This window comes from Pelophylax lessonae (genome assembly GCF_965119305.1).
Source record: "Pelophylax lessonae genome assembly, chromosome: 1".
NCBI classification, from domain to species: Eukaryota; Metazoa; Chordata; class Amphibia; order Anura; family Ranidae; genus Pelophylax; species Pelophylax lessonae.
The window spans coordinates 275,125,795-275,144,104 of record NC_138768.1 but is presented as its reverse complement, the minus strand read 5'-3'; the positions used below and the strand labels follow the sequence as shown (position 1 = coordinate 275,144,104).

General features: G+C 43.0%; 2 protein-coding genes across 2 annotated transcripts in view; one reads left to right on the top strand and one right to left on the bottom strand.

Annotated features, from left to right (window-relative positions):
- The window catches only part of LIMK2 (LIM domain kinase 2), a 50,756-nt gene extending 41,235 nt beyond the window's left edge, over positions 1-9,521 (top strand). Inside the window, exons 14-15 of the mRNA XM_082243521.1 lie at positions 6,112-6,269; positions 8,318-9,521. Coding sequence (XP_082099647.1) covers positions 6,112-6,269; positions 8,318-8,495 — 336 coding nt within the window. The 3' untranslated portion in view covers positions 8,496-9,521. The remainder of the gene's footprint in view (positions 1-6,111; positions 6,270-8,317) is intronic.
- Positions 9,522-11,578: 2,057 nt separating this feature from the next.
- PIK3IP1 (phosphoinositide-3-kinase interacting protein 1) lies at positions 11,579-18,063 on the bottom strand. The gene is made up of 4 exons (XM_082254871.1): positions 17,908-18,063; positions 14,879-15,052; positions 12,548-12,626; positions 11,579-12,435 (listed from the first exon to the last, which is right to left on the bottom strand). Exons 1-4 carry the CDS (start codon positions 17,963-17,965, stop codon positions 12,231-12,233), a joined length of 516 nt encoding a protein of 171 aa, XP_082110997.1. The 5' UTR covers positions 17,966-18,063; the 3' UTR covers positions 11,579-12,230.
- Between the last annotated feature and the right edge of the window lie 247 nt (positions 18,064-18,310).

Genomic DNA, 18,310 nt, shown 5'->3' with positions numbered 1-18,310 from the left:
TTCTTCTTTCCTTACATCTTTCTTTGTTTTTTTTCTCTCGGGAGATCTACAATCAACTGCCTGGCTGGACGACGGGCCGGATAATCTAGATTCAGTGGTTCCCCCCAGCCCGGCCAGCGGGAGCCTGTAGACCGCAGCTGTGCGCTAGTTTGGTGGCGACATAGCCTCACGGACGGAGGCTGGCCTGCGAGCTAAACGACTCGCAGGGTCGCATACAACTGGGCTTGGGTCCGAGTTGCAGCAGTCCCTTGGCCAACAGCTCCCCTACTTCGGTGGCGAGGAGTTCTGTCTGTAGCGTTACCCCCACTGTGGAAGGGTAAGTACAGTCTCCCCCTCCCCTTTTGGTGATTTTCTGCAGGTTCCCTCCTTCCATGCTTAAATCCCTCACTGAGCTGGGCCTCCCCCACTCCAATTCCCCCCTGTCTGGACCTAGAGTCTGGTGGGGGTCCCAGGGCAGAGAATGCAGCAGAGACCCCTGGGGTCTCCTCCGATATCCCCACTTTGTAAGGGTTCTGGGATAGTGTATGTCCCACCCTGGTAGTCTGGAGGGGTTCCAGTGTAGGAGACCCCTAGGTGCATGCCCTTCTGTTTGCAGTGTGGGTATAGTACAGGGGGGGTACCGGTGCAGAGTGCACAGCAGAGTCTCCCCTAAACGTGTGTCCTACCTTCAGGGGGGGCCCCTTGCAGAGGGTGCATCGTTGCAGATGGTGCAGGAAAGGTCCTGGCAGCATGGTTCAGTGTAGCTGATGGGGCCCATTTTCCCTTAGTCTAGCTGGTCTCTGGTTTGCGACTATGTTTGTGTAGCCAAATTATGTCACAGGGGCCATTTTCCTTTAGTCTAGCAGGTCTCCGGTTGGCGGCCATGCTTGTGTAGCGGATGATGTCATGGGGATCCTGGAGGACTGAGGCCTCGTGGAGATTCCAAAGCTCCTCCTCTTCCTCCTTAGTTTCCTCTTGCTGTGCCCGGGACATATGAACAAGGATAGCGTCCATGATGATGCTGGCTCCGAATTCTCGGCGCTCCTCCAGTCGGTAGGGTGAGTCTTTGGGGGTCCCTGTTATCTTTCTCTCTGTTGATAGGTACCCTGAGCCTTGGGGGGGATCCTTTTAGTGGTGCCAAAAAGATAATTTTTGTACTGCAAGGTTTTCCTTTCCTTATGGAACCTCAAGGTCACATCTCCCCCACTGACCCCCCCCCCCCCCCATGGAGGTGGTAGGTCCCTCAGGATCCCAGCTTCCCATGGTTGCACTGACGGCGGTCCTGCAGTCCTTAGGTGTCCTGGGTGGAAGTGGCGTGTGGAAGAAAGTGTCCCCCGCCTTCCCCTGCTCAGTCTGTCTCATCTGATTCTGAGCCTGATGCCGCCGTGAACACGGCCCGTCCAGGGGGCCTTAATATCACACCCCCAGATCCATCCGATAGTGAGGATGATTCCTCCATAGTCGCAGTAGGATATGAAAAAGCGTTGGTAGATGCACTTATCACTGCAGTGCGTGAGACTTTAAAAATGGAGGATGCAGCTGATGTAGCCACAGACGTGGCTGTGTCGTTTGATACGCATAAGTCACCTCACACTCCAAAAGTGTTTCCTTACGTGCCTTATTTTGACAGGTTTTCCTGTAAGGAATGGGAACAATCAAAATTACTGTTTTTGGTCCACAAATGTTTTGCTGTACGTTACCCTTTTGAGGAGTCACTTTTAAAGAAGTGGACTAGTCCACCAGTGGTGGACCCTCCTTTTTCCAGGTTGAATAAAGTAACCATGATCCCAGTGGAGGAATCCCCGTCCTTTAAAGGACCCGGCTGACAAGAAAGCGGAGGCTGTGGCACGCAGCATGTTTACTATGGCTGGTTCGGCATTGCGGCCAGTCTTTGCCTCAGCCTTGGTGTCTCAGACCCTAACTGAATGGGCCAAGCTTTTGCACCAGGGCCTGGGGGGGTTGGCAGGTCCCCGCTTCGTATGTTGATTTAGCGGACCAGTTGGTCTATGGGCTGCAGTTTATTTGTGATGCAGCCTTGGAAATAGCTCCTGTGCTGTCCAAACTTTCTGTTTCAGCGGTTGTGATTAGGCGCATGCTGTGGCTTAAGAATTGGCTTGCAGACCAAGCCTCTAAGAAAGCTCTCATTGATCTGCCCTTTCAAGCAGATCGCCTGTTTGGGGCTACCCCGGATGACATCATTAAGGGTATCACGAGGGGAAGAGTACCTTCCTTCCACAATCCAGGAAAGGGAAGGAGCGTCGTCGCAGACAGGGGCCCTTCTTCTCAGCACATAGAAAATTATTTTGTCCTTCTGGGACAGAGAATAGGGGAAATAGATCTTTCAAATCTTCCCTTGAGGTTCCAAGCAACCTTGGTCTAGTAAGTCTAGAGCTGGCTTCTCCAGACCAGCAGACAAGACCCCTTTAGCATGAAGGTCTGCCCTCACCCATTATTGGGGTGGGGACATCTCTGCTGGTTTCCGGCCCTGTGGGGCGACTTTGGTAAGCGTCAAGGAGATCCGCAAAATCCTGCAAAGCTTCAGGTGATGTCCGAACTACCTAAGGTTCCCCCTTTCCCTATCCAGGGAATTCAATTACCTAGGTCTGTTTTTAATTCTGACCAGGGTGGTCTTTCTCTGGACATATTTCAGGAACCACAGGCCGTGATTCACACAGACAGTTCTCTCTCCCGATTTGCATACAGGTTCGGAGTCTGGTGGTATCCAACTTCAAGACAGTTCTGTTTGCACAGTCCTACATGCAGCTCCTTTTAGCAGGTTCGAATCCACAGGAGGACCCTGAGGTTCGTGGAATCAACACAGGTTCCTCTGGCAGACACCATAGGCATCCAAGGGCCTCGGTAAGGCCAGAATCATCCTTGGCTCAGGCTACTTCCTCAGCGCCTGCAAGGAATCGAGAGCGAGGATCTTCCAATCATTCTGGTGGCCGTAAACATCCCTCGGGGGCTTCTTCTCAGAGAAGACCAGTTGTCCCAAAAGCTAATCTACCATCCTGTTTTACAATTGCTGATTTTAATGACTTAGCTTTTGAAAGCCAGGTACTGAGGGATAGAGGTCGGTCTAGATCAGTGATGCCTACTATGGTGAAGGCGAGGAAGTGGTCTTCCAGCAAGATATACCATTGTACGTGGAAAGCGTACATTTCTTCGTGTGAGTCGATTGGCGCTCATCCTCGATCCTTTTCTGTGGCTCGGATCTTAACCTTTCTTCAATGGGGTGTTAATCAGAAGTTGGCCCTGAGTACCATCAGGGGCCAGGTGTCTGCCTTGGCAATCTTATTTCAGCGACCCCCTAGCCGCGCACTAATTAGTTTGTACCTTCATTCAGGGGGTTCGACATGTGGCTCCTCCTGTACAGTCTCTTTTGCCATCATGGGATTTAAATTTAGTGCTTTCAGTTCTCCAGAAACCTAATTTGAGAATATTCGGGAGATTCCCTTGTCTACGTTATCCCAGAAGGTGGCATTCTTTGTGGCTATTACCTCGGCCTGCGGGGTATCAGAGTTGGATATTATCCTGTCTCAGTCCCTATTTGGTAGTCCATAGGGATAAAGTGGTTCTTCGTCCCTGTCCATCATTCTTGCTCAAAGTTTTCTCTGACTTCCATTTGAATGAGGACATTGTGTTGCCTTCCTTGTGTCCCAAGGACGGACGGACCAAGAAAAGGGCTGGCCGCTTCTTCGGCTACCATTTCCAGATGGATCAGACAGACGGTTACTCAGGCCTATTCCAATAAAGGTCAGGTTCCACCTTTCGCTGTCACGGTGCATTCTACTCTGAGTGCTTCTTGGGCCTTCCGTCATCAGGCTTCAATATCACAAGTTTGCAAGGTGCTCACTTGGTCGTCCGTGCATACCTTCTCAAAATTCTATAAGGTATATACTTTGGCATCTGCGGATGCTTCTTATGGCCGCAAGGTTTTGTAGGCTGCTGTTTAAGAGGAGCTGTTCCCTCTTGAGGGGTGTTTTTTCTGTAAACCTTCATTTTTCAGATGGGGCTCCTGTGACCCGGTTAAGGCTCCTGTGTCCTCGTTAAGGGCTCTTATGTGTAGCCTTGGTTTATTTTCCTCACCCCTCATTTTCCTTTTGGCACTGCTTTTGGACATCCCAGTAGTTATGATTTATGGAGCGCTGTGTCCGCTGATGAACAAAAGAGAAAATGTGATTTTTGTACATACCGTAAAATCCATTTCTCCGAGTTCATCAACGTACACAACGCTCACCCCTCTATGGAGTTCTGATACTTTTAATACTGCTCGCTACTAAACTGATTACCTAGAGCAGAGATTAAAATAAACACGTGAGATAGGAAAACTTTTGTTTTTCATTTAGTTGCATAATAATGCTGCGCACTAATAGTTGCCCAATAATTGTGCACACACAGATATCCTAAAAAGAAAGCCAAAACCTCACTTTTTTACTTTTCTAAATATTCAGGTTTGAGGTTTATTAACATTTTGGATTGGCAGAGAGCACTCTAGTTGTTCAATAATAAAATTTAATCCTCAAAATACAACTTGTCTGATTGCGCACACAGTGTATGTTGCCCTTGTGATAACTTCACAAGTAAAAGATGAAAGAAAACCTGAAAACATGACCTGGTGGTATTTGAGGACGAGCGTTCAGAAACGTTGCTTTAATCCTGAGATTCTTTTATGCCCAAATGTGATTTGTAATCTATAAAGTGTGAGCAAGCTTAGGGTGCATAACAACATGGGGTTTTAGGTGAAGTGTACTAAATATGGTTGTTATTTTAAAGGAGACGTTTGGGGTTAAAAAAACATACATTCATCGCCTCTATGCTGCAGCATTAGCGTGATGCTGCAGCTTTCCCATGGACGCTCGAAGACTGAGAACTAAGCTATCACATGACTGCCGATTTGTTCAGTTCTTGGTCATCTCAGAGAGGAGAGCAGTGACTATTAGTCTCCACTCTGCCGCTCCATGCACTGAGAGCTGACGTCAGCTGTGAGTTAGGCAGCTGGGTGGTTCCCGACAATATAGTTGGGAGCTTTTTGATCATTCTTTTTGGGGTCTGCTGTTTCTAGGTTACAGGTGTGCACCCTGTGATCCAGAAGAGAAGTATGACCAAAAAAAGCTTTGGTGCAATCCAAAATTCAGCTGCTCCGCAGCAGGCCGAACCTCCCTGGGGTCCAACATGTCACCTGATTTGTCACAACTACAGCTCCAGACAGCAGCACTTGCTGTCTTTGCTTGACTTAGGACCCTTTCACACTTGTACGTTTTTCCCACATTTTTAATTTGAAAGAAAAACGCATTATGGGTGCAGTGCATTTTGAAAAGTCCTGCATGCTGCATCTTTGATACGGTTTTAAAAACTGCACCAAAAATGTAGCTCCCCATTGAAATGAATGGGAATCCCTGTAAAATCGCTGTAGAAAACTGCACTGCGTTTTGTGTTTTTGGTGCGCTTTTGAGTCACATGTCCATTTTTTCTCAGGTGTAGGCAAGCCAGAAACGTACAGGAAACGCGTGTGGAACACAGCAAAATCACGGTAAAAATGCATATGCGTTTTTACAGCGATTTTACTGCAGAGCCTAAGACCTCGTTCACATTGTCACAGCTTTGAAATCGTGCAAATTCACCTAAACTAGCATGATTTCAAAGCCCCATTTCAGTCCGACTTAAGGGGCGACTTGAAAGACATCTGTTCGGGTTCATGCACAGATGTCTATTGAAGTCACCCCCGAAGTCGCCAAAAGTAGTGCAGGGACTACTTTTGGAAACCGGTGCAGCGCTGCAAATTGGACATTGCACTGATTGGGACAATGCCATTGCCGGCAATAGGCTGCAATTTGTCATGCGGGGGCTTAGAAAAAAACAAAGTGTGTATGGCTAGCCTGAATCTGTGATTAATTGTGTCCCCAGAAGGAACTCGGCAATACATGCACTCGGGTCAGGTCTGAACAGCATTCTGATCCAGATTCACTCTTACTTTAAAGCCATGTTATTACTTAACACTGTGGTGGGGTGTTCGTATCTGAAAAGCTGAAACAACTTTACATTTAGTTTATACTAACTTCTATCACTGCACTCGGTGTAAATACTCTGAATTGATTTACTTTTATTTTAATGTATTATGGGTTTTTGCAGATTATTGGACAGGTATATGCTGATCCGGATTGCCTGCCACGTACCATTGATTATGGCCTCAATGTTCGTCTTTTCTGGGAAAAGTTTGTTACAAAGGACTGTCCTGCAGGATTTTTCCCCCTGGCGACATCCTGCTGCCAGCTGGAGCCGGACCAAAGGTGAGTTGACATGAATCAGCTGTTCCAGTCATTGCATGTTTTCAGTCTTTTAAGGCCAGTGTTCCATGGGTGACTTTGCTCTAGGTTACAAAAAACTGTTTCCCCCTATTAAAAAAGTTTATAGTGCCAAAAATGGAAAATCAAAGGTGCTACTCCTTACCGATTTTCATTAGATTCCAGCTCTACTTTTTCCCTATTGAAAACCCAGCGAAAACGTATTTTTAATCTTTCATTAGAATCTATTTCTTGTTTTTGTCTGTGGCATTGTTGAGGAGCTTAGATTCTCTTTCCATTTATTACTTTATCTAAAACCTAAATGAGATTTGTGGTTGTAGAAGGAGCTTTCAGATTTGTACCGAGACAGTGCTCTTTCTCATATACCTGCTGAAAGCAACTGTCATTTTTTTTTTTTTTTTTTAACAAGTACACTTCTCTTGGTGTGTTTGTTTTCAAAATTGAGCGTATAGTATAACAAATTAGGATCTGCCACACTGCACAATGAGCATTGTAAAAAAAAAAAAAAAAAAAAAAAGTGGCAGACCTGTTAATTTTTGGTGTTCAATGGCAAATGCCAATCGAGCTCCACTGTGTCAAGAAGTGAGCACAGGGTCCACTAGAGGACATCGGGCTCTCAGGTCACCCTCATGAAGTCTGTTTCTGATTGTTTGGTCAGAGACACTCACACCAGTGGTCTTCTGGAGGTCATTTTGCAGGGCTTTGGCAGTGCTCAGATAACAGTCCTGCTGATGGGTTAAGAACCTTATATGGCCTCATCCAACTCTCCTAGAGTAACTGCCTGTCTTCTGGAATCTCCTCCATGCTCTTGAGACTGTGCTTGGAGACACAACAAACCTTCTGGCAATGGTACGTATTGATGTGCCATCCTGGAGGAGTTGGACTGCCTGTGCAACCTCTATAGGGTCCAGGTATTGCCTCATGCTACCAGTAGTGACACTGACCCTAGCCAAATGACAAACTAGTGAAAACAGTCAGAAAAGATGAGTAGGGAAAACATTTTCAGTGGCCTCCACCTGTAAAACCATTCCTGATTTGGGTGTTGTCTCATTGTTGCCCATCTAGTGCACCTGTTGTTAATTTCATTAACACCAAAGCAGCAGAAACGAATTAACAAACCCTCCGTTACTTAACTGACCAGATCAATATCTCAGGAGTTTAATTGACTTGGTGCTACTCTGATTAAAAGGTGTTCCTTTTAATTTTTTTGAGCAGTGTATGTGTGTAATAAATAAATATATATATATATATATATATATATATTTTTTTTTTTTTTTATGTCATTTCATTCAAGTGACATAAAAAATAAAAAGATGTCATTTTTTTTCATTTCTTAGCCGTGAGCGAGTCCTGAAACCTGCAAAGTACACATAATGATAGTACCACATAATGATATTGGACCATTTCTTGCAATGCTCTCTTGTGACCCCGGGGTGGCTTGATGATCCACTCCCAGGGGGAAGGCTTTTGACGTTTTGCGCATCACAACTGGAAGAAGACAGGTGCTGGACTTTGAAGCAGTGAGTTTGCAGGGACGAGGAAGGTCTCTGAAAGCATAGGCCTCTAAATGCCGTTTACACGGAGTACAGCGTTCAGCCCCGTCCAACTGCAGCAGGGCTTCATGCTGCACCTGTACCTCCTGGGTGCACAAAATAGCTGGGAGGGATGTACTGCCCGATCTATGAGGGGCCTTAACTGTATTCGTTGATGCAAATAAAACTTGCAGTGCTGCTCTAAGCTGAGACTGAGATCTCTCCACCAGTTGCAGTGAAGAGAGCTGGCTTTTGTACCATTAGGAGGTCTAACAGCATTATCAAAGAGAAGAAAGGGCACTGTACACCAACCCAGAACATTAATATGTAGATGAATGTGACCTCAGCCAGCGCCCCTCTAGTTATGCCCTCCCTGACATGTTTCGCCCCGCTCACCAGGGCTTGATCACTGGGTTGGTGAGCGGCACCTTTTCTTCTCTTTGATAATTGTATTAATTGAATGTATTGTTAACCCTAAAATGTTTCTTCTTTATACCCTAGGCCAGACTTCCCTTCTCTGCATGATACCCTTTCAGCCCTGTCTCTGTTTCTGGGGGACCTGGCCATTCCACTACCTTCTGAACTAGAAATGATGGAGACTAATCTGAGGTTGCAATATGGTCTGAAACATGAATACTCTCCACAAGATGAAGCAGATCACATTCCTGAGCAGAGATAAGGAGGAAAGCTGAAGCACCCACCAGTTCATCTCTGCAAAGCATTCCATTGATCACTAAGAAAACTGTTACATATGTTGACTGGCGGTAGAAGATTCCACTGCTCTAAACTAAACCATTTCATTATAAGTCACGAGTTTATGTAGAAAAAAGCTATGAACTTGTGTTTAAGGGAAAAATTACTTTGAAACCTAAAAGTGCACACATTTCTCCAGTCTTGGTAGATCCTATTCGATAAAGGCTACCTCATGGGTTTCTATGCTACAAATGTGTATATTTTAGAACCACAGCAGGTCATAGAAGTTTTTAAAAGGTTTCATAGTGTCCATACTGCTTATAGCTTTACATGCTATGAGCCCCTTTTCAGTTACATGCATAGATCAAAACTTGAATTAGTCTACCACATAGAAAAGAACCAGGAGGCAGAAGCCTGCCACATATTTATTCCGGTAAAATATTTCACTCCATTTCTTGGGACATAATGTGATTTAGTAACCACTTTTATCTTAGCACTTGTACTCCATTGTGGAGATACTGCTGTATTTTTTTTACATGAAAACTGGAATTTTACATTTCTGATGATGAGTTGATTTTGTAAGCATTTGGACTGCACTTTTCTCCTTCGTGTATATACTGTGTGTATGGTGGATTTTTATGACACCATGGGAATTTTGCCTGAATCGTGACTTAATATTTTTGCTACTGTCTATTTAGATATTTTTGGCAGCTGGGCATGGAGTGCATTTATCTTCTAGGCTATCAGATTTATGCAAGGAGACATTTGTAGTGAGGGTATATGCTGCCATTTTGATGTAAGATATAGTACAGGTTTTTATGGTATTTACAAATTGTACATTTTCTCTTATGACAAGTGGTAATTTTTGTTTCAAACTGGGCTTTGATAGCGGGAGATTTGAATTGTCTGTCTGGATCATTGACCAAAAACAGTCTTCAAAGTGGCCATAACCTGTCATGTCTTGGCAAGGCTTTCATAAAAAAATGTTTACAAATTTAGTGTCTGTAGAGTTGTTTAAGGCCCTTTTCACACTAGTGCGACTTGTCCCTCGATTTTGGACCGCAAAATCGCATGACAAGTCGTTTTCCATTATTTTCAATGAGCCCCATTCATATCAGTGCGTTTTGAAGTCGCACCGACTTCAAAGTAGTTCCTGCACTACTTTTCCACGATTTGATTGCGTTTTGAGCCAGCTGGGCAATCTTCTGGGACCTGTGACATGTCTCAGAAGATTGCAGGGAGGGAGAGAGATTTTCCTCTTGAGCCCCGCCTAGGGCTGCCTGGACCGAAGTGGGAGCGGATATCCTGTCAAATCTAGGTACCCGCTACCCCCCCAAAAAATGACATTCCAAAATGTGCCATGTCAGGGGGGTCAAGAGTCCTTAAAGCGGAACTTCCACTTTTGGGTGGAACTCCGCTTTAAGTATATAAAATACCCATTGATCCTGCAAAAATGTAGTGTACTGGTCACTTCCTGTGAGCTGTACAGAAAGCACAAAGGACCTTTTTTTTCTTTCTTTTGTAAACTACCTTTTCCATCAAGAAGTTCAGCTTGTGTCACAACTGTGGCTGCCGTCATTGCTACAGTGGATAAATGAGTGTAGCAATTAAAAGACAAGAAGTGTGTTGTCAACAAGGTTACCAGGTAAAAAAGCCTGAAAAAAATGACCTCTTCTAAGGACTGGTAAATGACAATACATTCAGTTTTTGGGTTTATATACACTTTAATATGTGCTTTTGTTTAAAGGGAATTTCCATTTTTAACATAAACCCCTATCAGAACTTCCATGCACAGAAGAATTCCTTTCCATCGGACCATAGTAAATTGAACCCTGGCCATCGTTTTCTAAAGCATGTCATTGTTTTATATTGCGGATGTCCGATTCACCAGCAGGTGGCACTCTAGGTAAACTATAGAATTATAGCATCTCTGAACATGTAGAGCAGGAGCAGGGGTGTCAAACTGGCGGACCTCTAGCTGTTGCGGAACTACAAGCCCCATCATACCTCTGCCTGTGGGAGTCATGCTTGTAACTGTCAGCCTTGCAATGCCTCATGGGACTTGTAGTTAAACAGCTGGAGGGTCGCCAGTTTGACATCTGTGATGAGGAGGATTTATGAAGTTTCCATTAAATTGGAACTTCAGAAAACGGTTTTGGATAGGTTAGGAAAGGGTTAGAACTTGCATTGCACTGATCCTGGTATTGGTGCCGATATTAAGCATTTGTACGAGTACTTGTACTCGTGCAAATGCGCCGATACTTAAACCGATATCTTCAAGTCTGCAGACTGTAACTGCCACCTTTAACCATGGTTCACACCAGTGCGCTTTTTAAATCTTGCTACTTCAGCACAATTTCAGAACCCCAGATCATTGCGATTTGGACCCCTGATTTCACTGAGGCTTGCAACTTCATTTAACAGAAGTAAATTAAATCGCAAGAAAGTATGGCATGAACTTTTTTTGCAATTCTTTCTTTATTTAAAGGTTAATGTAAGGCTGACTGTCAATTGAAAAAACATAAACACAAAGTCATAATCTTAATTACTTATGACTTAATAAGTCATAATTACATGCCCACTTTCTGCCAGAAAAGGAACCCTTTTACAAAGTTGCTGCAACTTGAGCGGTTCCATTTCCGGCGGTGGGATGCAACTTGTAATGCGATTTTGAACTGTCAAATAGCATGACAAATCGCACTGGTGTGAACCAGGCACTAAAAATAGGTATCGGTAATTTAGTGTCGATGAGTACTTGAGAAAAAGTATTGGTATTGGTGCACCTCGAGTTAGAACCCATGTCAAATTTTTTTTTTTTTTTTTTTACACTTCTGTCTGTGACTTTGTTGGAGTGACTGTTTGGTCACTGAAACAGGACCCTAAAGGATGCCTGAATGCACCTGTGTGAATGAGGTTTAAAAGTTTGCCCCTTAGTGCTAGTAGCTTTTTGTGTTAAGTACAATGGGAACAATGAAATATATCTGGTTGCCACAGGTCACTGCAATTTGCTTACTTTGAATTTCTTTTTTACATTGCTGATCAACCACCACTCCACTGGATTCACATAAGACTGGTTTAATCATCAGGCGCTGCCCGATAATGCTTTATTTATAGAAATGCAACATTCATGTACAAAAAAAAAGGCCAATAAACAATTTTCTTACAATTTATACATCCGTCTCTGTCCATTTAAAAACCTTAGCAGCACACTTAAGAGGAAGAACCCTGGTCTCAGAAAAGATTGTGATATACGTTTTTGGAAGAAACTTGTACTACAAGTCACAACATGAGCTTCACTGTACACACCCGGTAGAGGACTTTGTCCACCTCTATTATAGCCTTCAGGTGATTACCAAGAAAGCTTTACGTTTATTTCTTGGTATCTACACAACTTAATCTTTAGCAATACAGAAGCTGCCACTGGCAGCCAATTTCCACCACTTCGATCATACAAAACCCAACATCAGCATACAGGAAACAGAGGGCAATTACAGTAATCATTTCTTTGCCTTGGAAGCAAAAACATTGGATGTTTGATCAGTTTGCACCAGATATGTAGAAATCCATGCCCCTTTCTGTCCAAATAAGATAATGCGGGTAATGAAGACAACTCTCCTTCGATAGTCCACTGGGCCTGTGCCACAGCATGATAAAATGTCATTTCCACAACAAAGGAGTACTGTTTATCCACAATGATGTCCACTTAGGGTTGTTCCTCCCTTCATGCTCCTGGGGTACCAGCACTGCCTATGAGGGGTACAACACCCTCCTGTACTGTGTTAGGGGTGTGATTGGAAGATACCTCTATTGTGCTCTCATCAATAATGTCACATGTTGGATTTAAGAAAGCAGAGAGGGGTAAATTGATCCGCTGTTGCTGCCTTTCTTCTGCTTCCTGCTCACGCAGTGTCTTCAGATCTCTACCCCTACAGGAAAAAAAATACAAGAGAACTTTATATAAGTAACAGAATTCATGGGTTATCATAAACATTAGAAATTGTAGATCAATCTAACACCCCTTTCAAGCACACTACTGACCTCTTGTATACGTATCCAACCACAATGCCGCTGCCAATAGCTATAATTATCACCACCATTAAGATGCCAAGGACATAACCTGTGAAATGAAAGTATAGAAATGATAGTGGGAAAAGCATTGGGAGAATCCAGAGCATGAAATGGCTTTGTTTTGTCTAACAGATGTGCTATATCTAGCTAAATATCTGGCAGGTTCCCCCTTTCCAAATGACAAACACTATCAAAAACAGGCATTTAGGTCTGAACATATCCTAGAACCCAAGGAGCTTAGTTCTCGAATATATGGCAGGTGTGTACATATTTATCCACTTGAGCTCCAGAAGGTTTTACCCCCTTCATGACCAGGACCTTTTTTGCTATTCAGCACTGTGCTACTTTAACTGGCAGCACTGTACCCAAATTAAATTTAGATACATTTTTCTCACACAAATAGACTTTTCCTTTGGTGGGATTTGACCACCACTGGGTTTTTAATTTTTTTATTTTGTAAATAAAAAAAAAAAAAGATCAAAAATCTCTTCAAAAAAATCTTTTGTTCTAACACATCCAATAAAATCAAATTCATAAACTTAGGCCACAATGCATTCTGCTACATGTCACAAGTTCTGGCAGTGATTGGGGGCTGATCCTGCCAACACTGCATTTTTGGGGATACTATACTATTGGGGACACTAGTATAGTTCTAATCGTGATCAACATACTGATCTGTACAGACACTACACTAGTAAATGCTGTGATCAGCAACTTATATTGTGACTGTGATAGTGTGGTGGACAATCAGGCGTTAATCCAGGCTGGGAGGGACATCAGCTGACACTGATGTCGCTAGTGACCCTTATACAGCAATCAGTGATAATACTGTACACTGACACTGTACAAATGGCACTGGCTGGGTGACAGGGGGTGATCAGAACGGCAATCAAGGGGTAAACTGTGTGCCTAACAAGTGTATGTGTGCTGCTTTTACTCACTGATCTTGCTGGGTTTCTCTCCTTGCTTTCATTCCTGAACAGCAGGGAGAAATCCAGCCAGATCCTGTGTTTACAAACACACAGACCTGTGCTGTGATTGGCCACAGCCGATCAGCAGGTATATGGTTAAAACAATTGGCTGTAAACTGCTGACAATCTTGTGCTTTGTCCAACACAGGTCAGCAGGGGGGGCACGCGCATGTGCACCTCTAATCCAGGAACTACTGGTAAGTCTCGGTGCCTGGCTGTGCCGCCCGCTAGCAGTTAGTGGGTGGTTAAGCTGTCCACAGATCATTGCTGATGATCTTAGCCTATTTAGAGAAAAAAAGGGGGGGGGGGGATAATGTTTTTCCAAAATGAGCTGCAATGAAATTTAAGTGCAACAGGATTATACCCCTAAGTGCTCAACAACCTTGCATTTCCTGACTCCTGTATCTCTCTAGGCATTCTGTAAAGCTGACCATTGATGGGTAGACATTTGAACAAAATGTCTTGCATAATTTCTTGGATTTAATTATTAGTGGGTCAAATAGACAATTGTTTTCAACCAAAGTAAACCGGAAAACTCAAAAGGAGCCAGATAGAAAATTTTTCTTAAATTTCTGTGTGTGTGGGTTTTGTTTGGTAAAGTCCGTTTATTCCCAAATCAAATTCTAAAAGCAAAAGAAATCTTTGAAAGACAAACAAATGTTCTGAGAATGTTTTTACGAACTTTCCTAAGAATTTCCGTTCACAAATTCTATCCATCTATGGCCAGCTTAAATCTGGGCTGGAGAGGTTCTTGCTGAGTACTATAGACAGAATACCACTGATCCAAAGAATAGGAATCCGCGTAGCGTCTGATAACCTTTGCAAGGATTTTTATATTTTTACTTCTGGGAGACGGGCAAAAATGGTATACTTTTGGTTGAACAGTTAAAATGAGCACTACATCACGCACCACTGTGATCCAGTCCACAATTATAGGGGGAATCTGGAAATTGCAGGAACATGAGTCTGAAATGAATTGTGGCTCAGTAAATCAGATGAGCAGAACCCTTCCCCATATTTAGTGCCCAGACTTCTATAGTAAACAGCACATGGCAAATTATTATGCTGGATCTAGCTAATGAAAAAGGTGAACATGACTATTTTACTGTATATTGTAAATTATAGACAGAATGCCTATTAACCGCCAGTAAATCGTTCTTTATATACACTATGCTGTTAGTCAGTGTTTATATATTAAATTATTGTATCATTATGCCTTATAAACCCTTGTATCTCTATTCATGGGATTACTCTGTTCGCCTCTGTAATACTTGTATCAAAATGCAGTAAGTCATTAAGTCAAGTAAGTAATTTCAGAAGAAATGACTACCTAATGTGCCAAGGTCCTTCTTCTCACGGGGTTTGGCCTGGACTTTTTCACTGATGCTGATCACAGGCTGTGCCACGTTGACCTTCTCTGGTTCATTGTAGAGAGTTGTTGAGTCCTCTGGCTTATGTGTGGTCTGTGGTGCTGGGGTCTCCGCTGGAATATCATTTGTTGGAGCTGTAAATCATAAAAGTGATATAGTTAGTGTCACGGTAGACTTAATATGGGATTGCAAACACCAAAGCCGTGGGAGTCATTAGCTGCCTACACCCTAACACAGGGGTCTTCAAACTACGGCCCTCCAGCTGTTCAGGAACTACAATTCCCATCATGCCTAGTCATGTCTGTGAATGTCAGAGTTTTACAATGCCTCATGGGATGTGTAGTTCTGCAACAGCTGGAGGGCCGTAGTTTGGAGATCCCTGCCCTAACACAACAAAACAGCTATATGTAGTCTGGAAGAAATGACTGTAACGTTAGGCTCTATTTTCACTATACTCCAATGGTTAGGGATGTGCTTCTGGCCAGTGGAATGTAAAGCAACAATTTGCATGATTCCACCCATTATCTTGAAATGAGGAATCATTTTATTTCTGGGATGCGTGGAATGAGACAAGAGAATACATATTATTTACATTCTTAAACATATTTTTGTATCTGTAGTTCAGCTTTAAAGGTTATGGCTTCTAATTAAAGAAAAAAGACATCCAGAAGCACCTGACAGATCATGTAAGTAACATAGTAAGGAGAATGACCTTATTCCACCCCCCATTCCCCCGCTAGTGGCATATTTGGGGTAACTCTACTGTCTTAATATTGCAGAGTCTGTAGGAAAGTAAATGTGACTTGCTGCTTCAGCTGTGCTAAAGATAAGTCACAGCTGCCCTGAAAAACCCTTTGGTGCCGCAATAGGGAGAGGCAGTTCAGATAAAAACCAGTTCTCCTGTGTGCAGTGCCAATGCAATTGCAGCCAAGAACCTAAAGTCTTGCTTCATGACTGTTTACATGAGTTATGGCTGATGCTTGACAGGAACTTGTGTCTGTGGAACTGAGATACAAGTACCCATAGACAGGATTGTAGAAGTTTTAAAATCAAATTAAAGCAGTTTAAGAAAAAAAATCCCCCCGCTGTCTGAGAAATTTTGGCAAATCCATAATGCCTTGAGGAACTAGAATGGGGGAGTATAGGAAAACATTCTTGAGAACGTAAAATAGGGATGATATCATTCAGGCAACCTCATCTAATGAAGCGTGTTGGGACTAAAAACAAGCCCTTCAGCAAGGAAATTACCCAAAGAGCGTAGTGTAACAAATTTCATATGATCTGTTACAACATCTATATGAAATTTGCCAGCTTTTTGTTTGAGCAACATCTTGCAAAATCTGTCTTGCTCCGTAAAGGGCCAGAAATGTCTATATGACATCATATTATATGGTTTTGGTATATCTAAAGCAAAATTGTACAAGACAATTGTAGAATATATTAATGTACGGCCAGCCTTACTCTGCTACAAAGTGTATGCCGTTAAAACAAATGCTTTTTAAGGTCCCTCACATAATACTATGTGTAATATTTAATTTTGGTGGCCAGCACTGGAAGAGTCGTATAAGACTAAACTTGTACAGCCTGAAGAAAATAACAAATTTGGCAAACACAATGGAAACAACCCACTCTAAACTTCATGGAGGCCAAGAAGAGAATAACGAGTTCTTCGATACATGAGAAAATCAAAGCTGTCCTTAATGACATTCACTTTAAATTCCTCAAAATATGGTATCCCTGGTTGGATAACAATCTCCATATGAACCTAGACTGCTCTTTACTCTCCCTTCGAATTAATTATATCATTGAGCCAAGGCACCGAATATTCTGGCCAGACCCTATGTTTTCTTTCACCCCATTGTCCAACATCCCAACGTACCTAACCAATCTTTGATTGTTAACCTTTCTTTTCTCAATTCTCAATACTTTGAAGCAACTGAGACCCCGAAGCATCCTCCTCATTTTCTTCACAATACCTAGCCTACCCTTAAAAACTCATCTGCCTGCACAGCTTTGGCACCAGCAAAGGAGGTCAGAAACCCAATTATATTGTTTGAAAACCTTCTTAAGTGATACCCTACATTTAAGTGATATACCGACTTCTGTTGCCATCACTTTTTTTGCATCTTGTTTACTGTAATTGCTCCTTTAACTTGTGTGCCTTGAACCTATATGCTGTAAACAACTACGATATATAACTCAATTCAAAAAAATAATGTGAAAGAACAAAACAGCCACACCTTACGTAGAAAGTGTCTGAGACTTGACACATACAAAGCTACCTGGAGCTTTTCCATTCCTAGGCAGCGTGTATTGTGTAAGCATAACTGACCTGCTTGGTAAGCCCGTACTTAAACAAACAACACAAACAGGTAATATGTCGTTGTTCAAGTCTACCTAGGGCAGGAAATTCGCAGTTAGGTGTGCTTCTTGGCATTTAAAGAACCAATTGTACTGCAACAGAAACAAAAGCTTCAACTTATCCTCCAATAAGATGTACAGAAAGTGCTCGACAACAGCACCATCCAATCCATTCACTAAATGGGTGGAGGGCAAATGTTCAGCCCACCCACCGACTCTTACTGAAAAACAAGGTCATGTGACTAGGGTGACATGCTGGAAAGAAGGAGTTAAAGGGCGATCAACAGCGTGCAATACAAAAATGATGCATAAACTAAGAAATACAAAATAAGATCATGCAAAATTGTGTTTCGACTTCATGTGCACATAACATACCCAGAGCTCTCTGCTATAATGCACAGCTGCATTGGGCATGGATCAGCACCTCTGCATGCATTGCTCATAGTTGGCTCTGAAGATCGTTGCAATGCATTGGGGGTGATCGCCTATCTTTATGTGCATTAATAATCACTGTCCTCCATACCCAATATGGATCATCCCAAAACATTAGCACTGATCATAAAAAAAAAAAAAATGCACTAACAACCAAGAATGCAGATGTAAATAAATATGCCTAAAGAAAGGGTACCTGGTGTGCCACAGATGAGCTGGCAGCCCAGCATTAAGATCCATAGATGGAAGAGCATCGTGTCTGTGCTGTGTATCTGGCTTTCTCTTGTGTCAGTACTGTTGTTCAGGGTTGTTTTTCACATCAGCTGCTCCTCCTACTTCTTCCATCACATAGGGAGGACCTGAAAGCCGGAAACGTCTGCACTGCAGGGATTGTGCTAGGGGAGGAGAGGACCTGACACACATCTTCTATGTAAAATAAAACACACACATACTGCCTTGTTCCAAACATGTATTATGGTGGCCGTGCTTCGATTAATGATTTATTTTCCGATCGATCTCTTCCAAGAGGAATAATCGATTGACAGTTGAAAACCAATTCCATCGATATGCCAAACACAGGGAATTGGGTTTTGATCGAT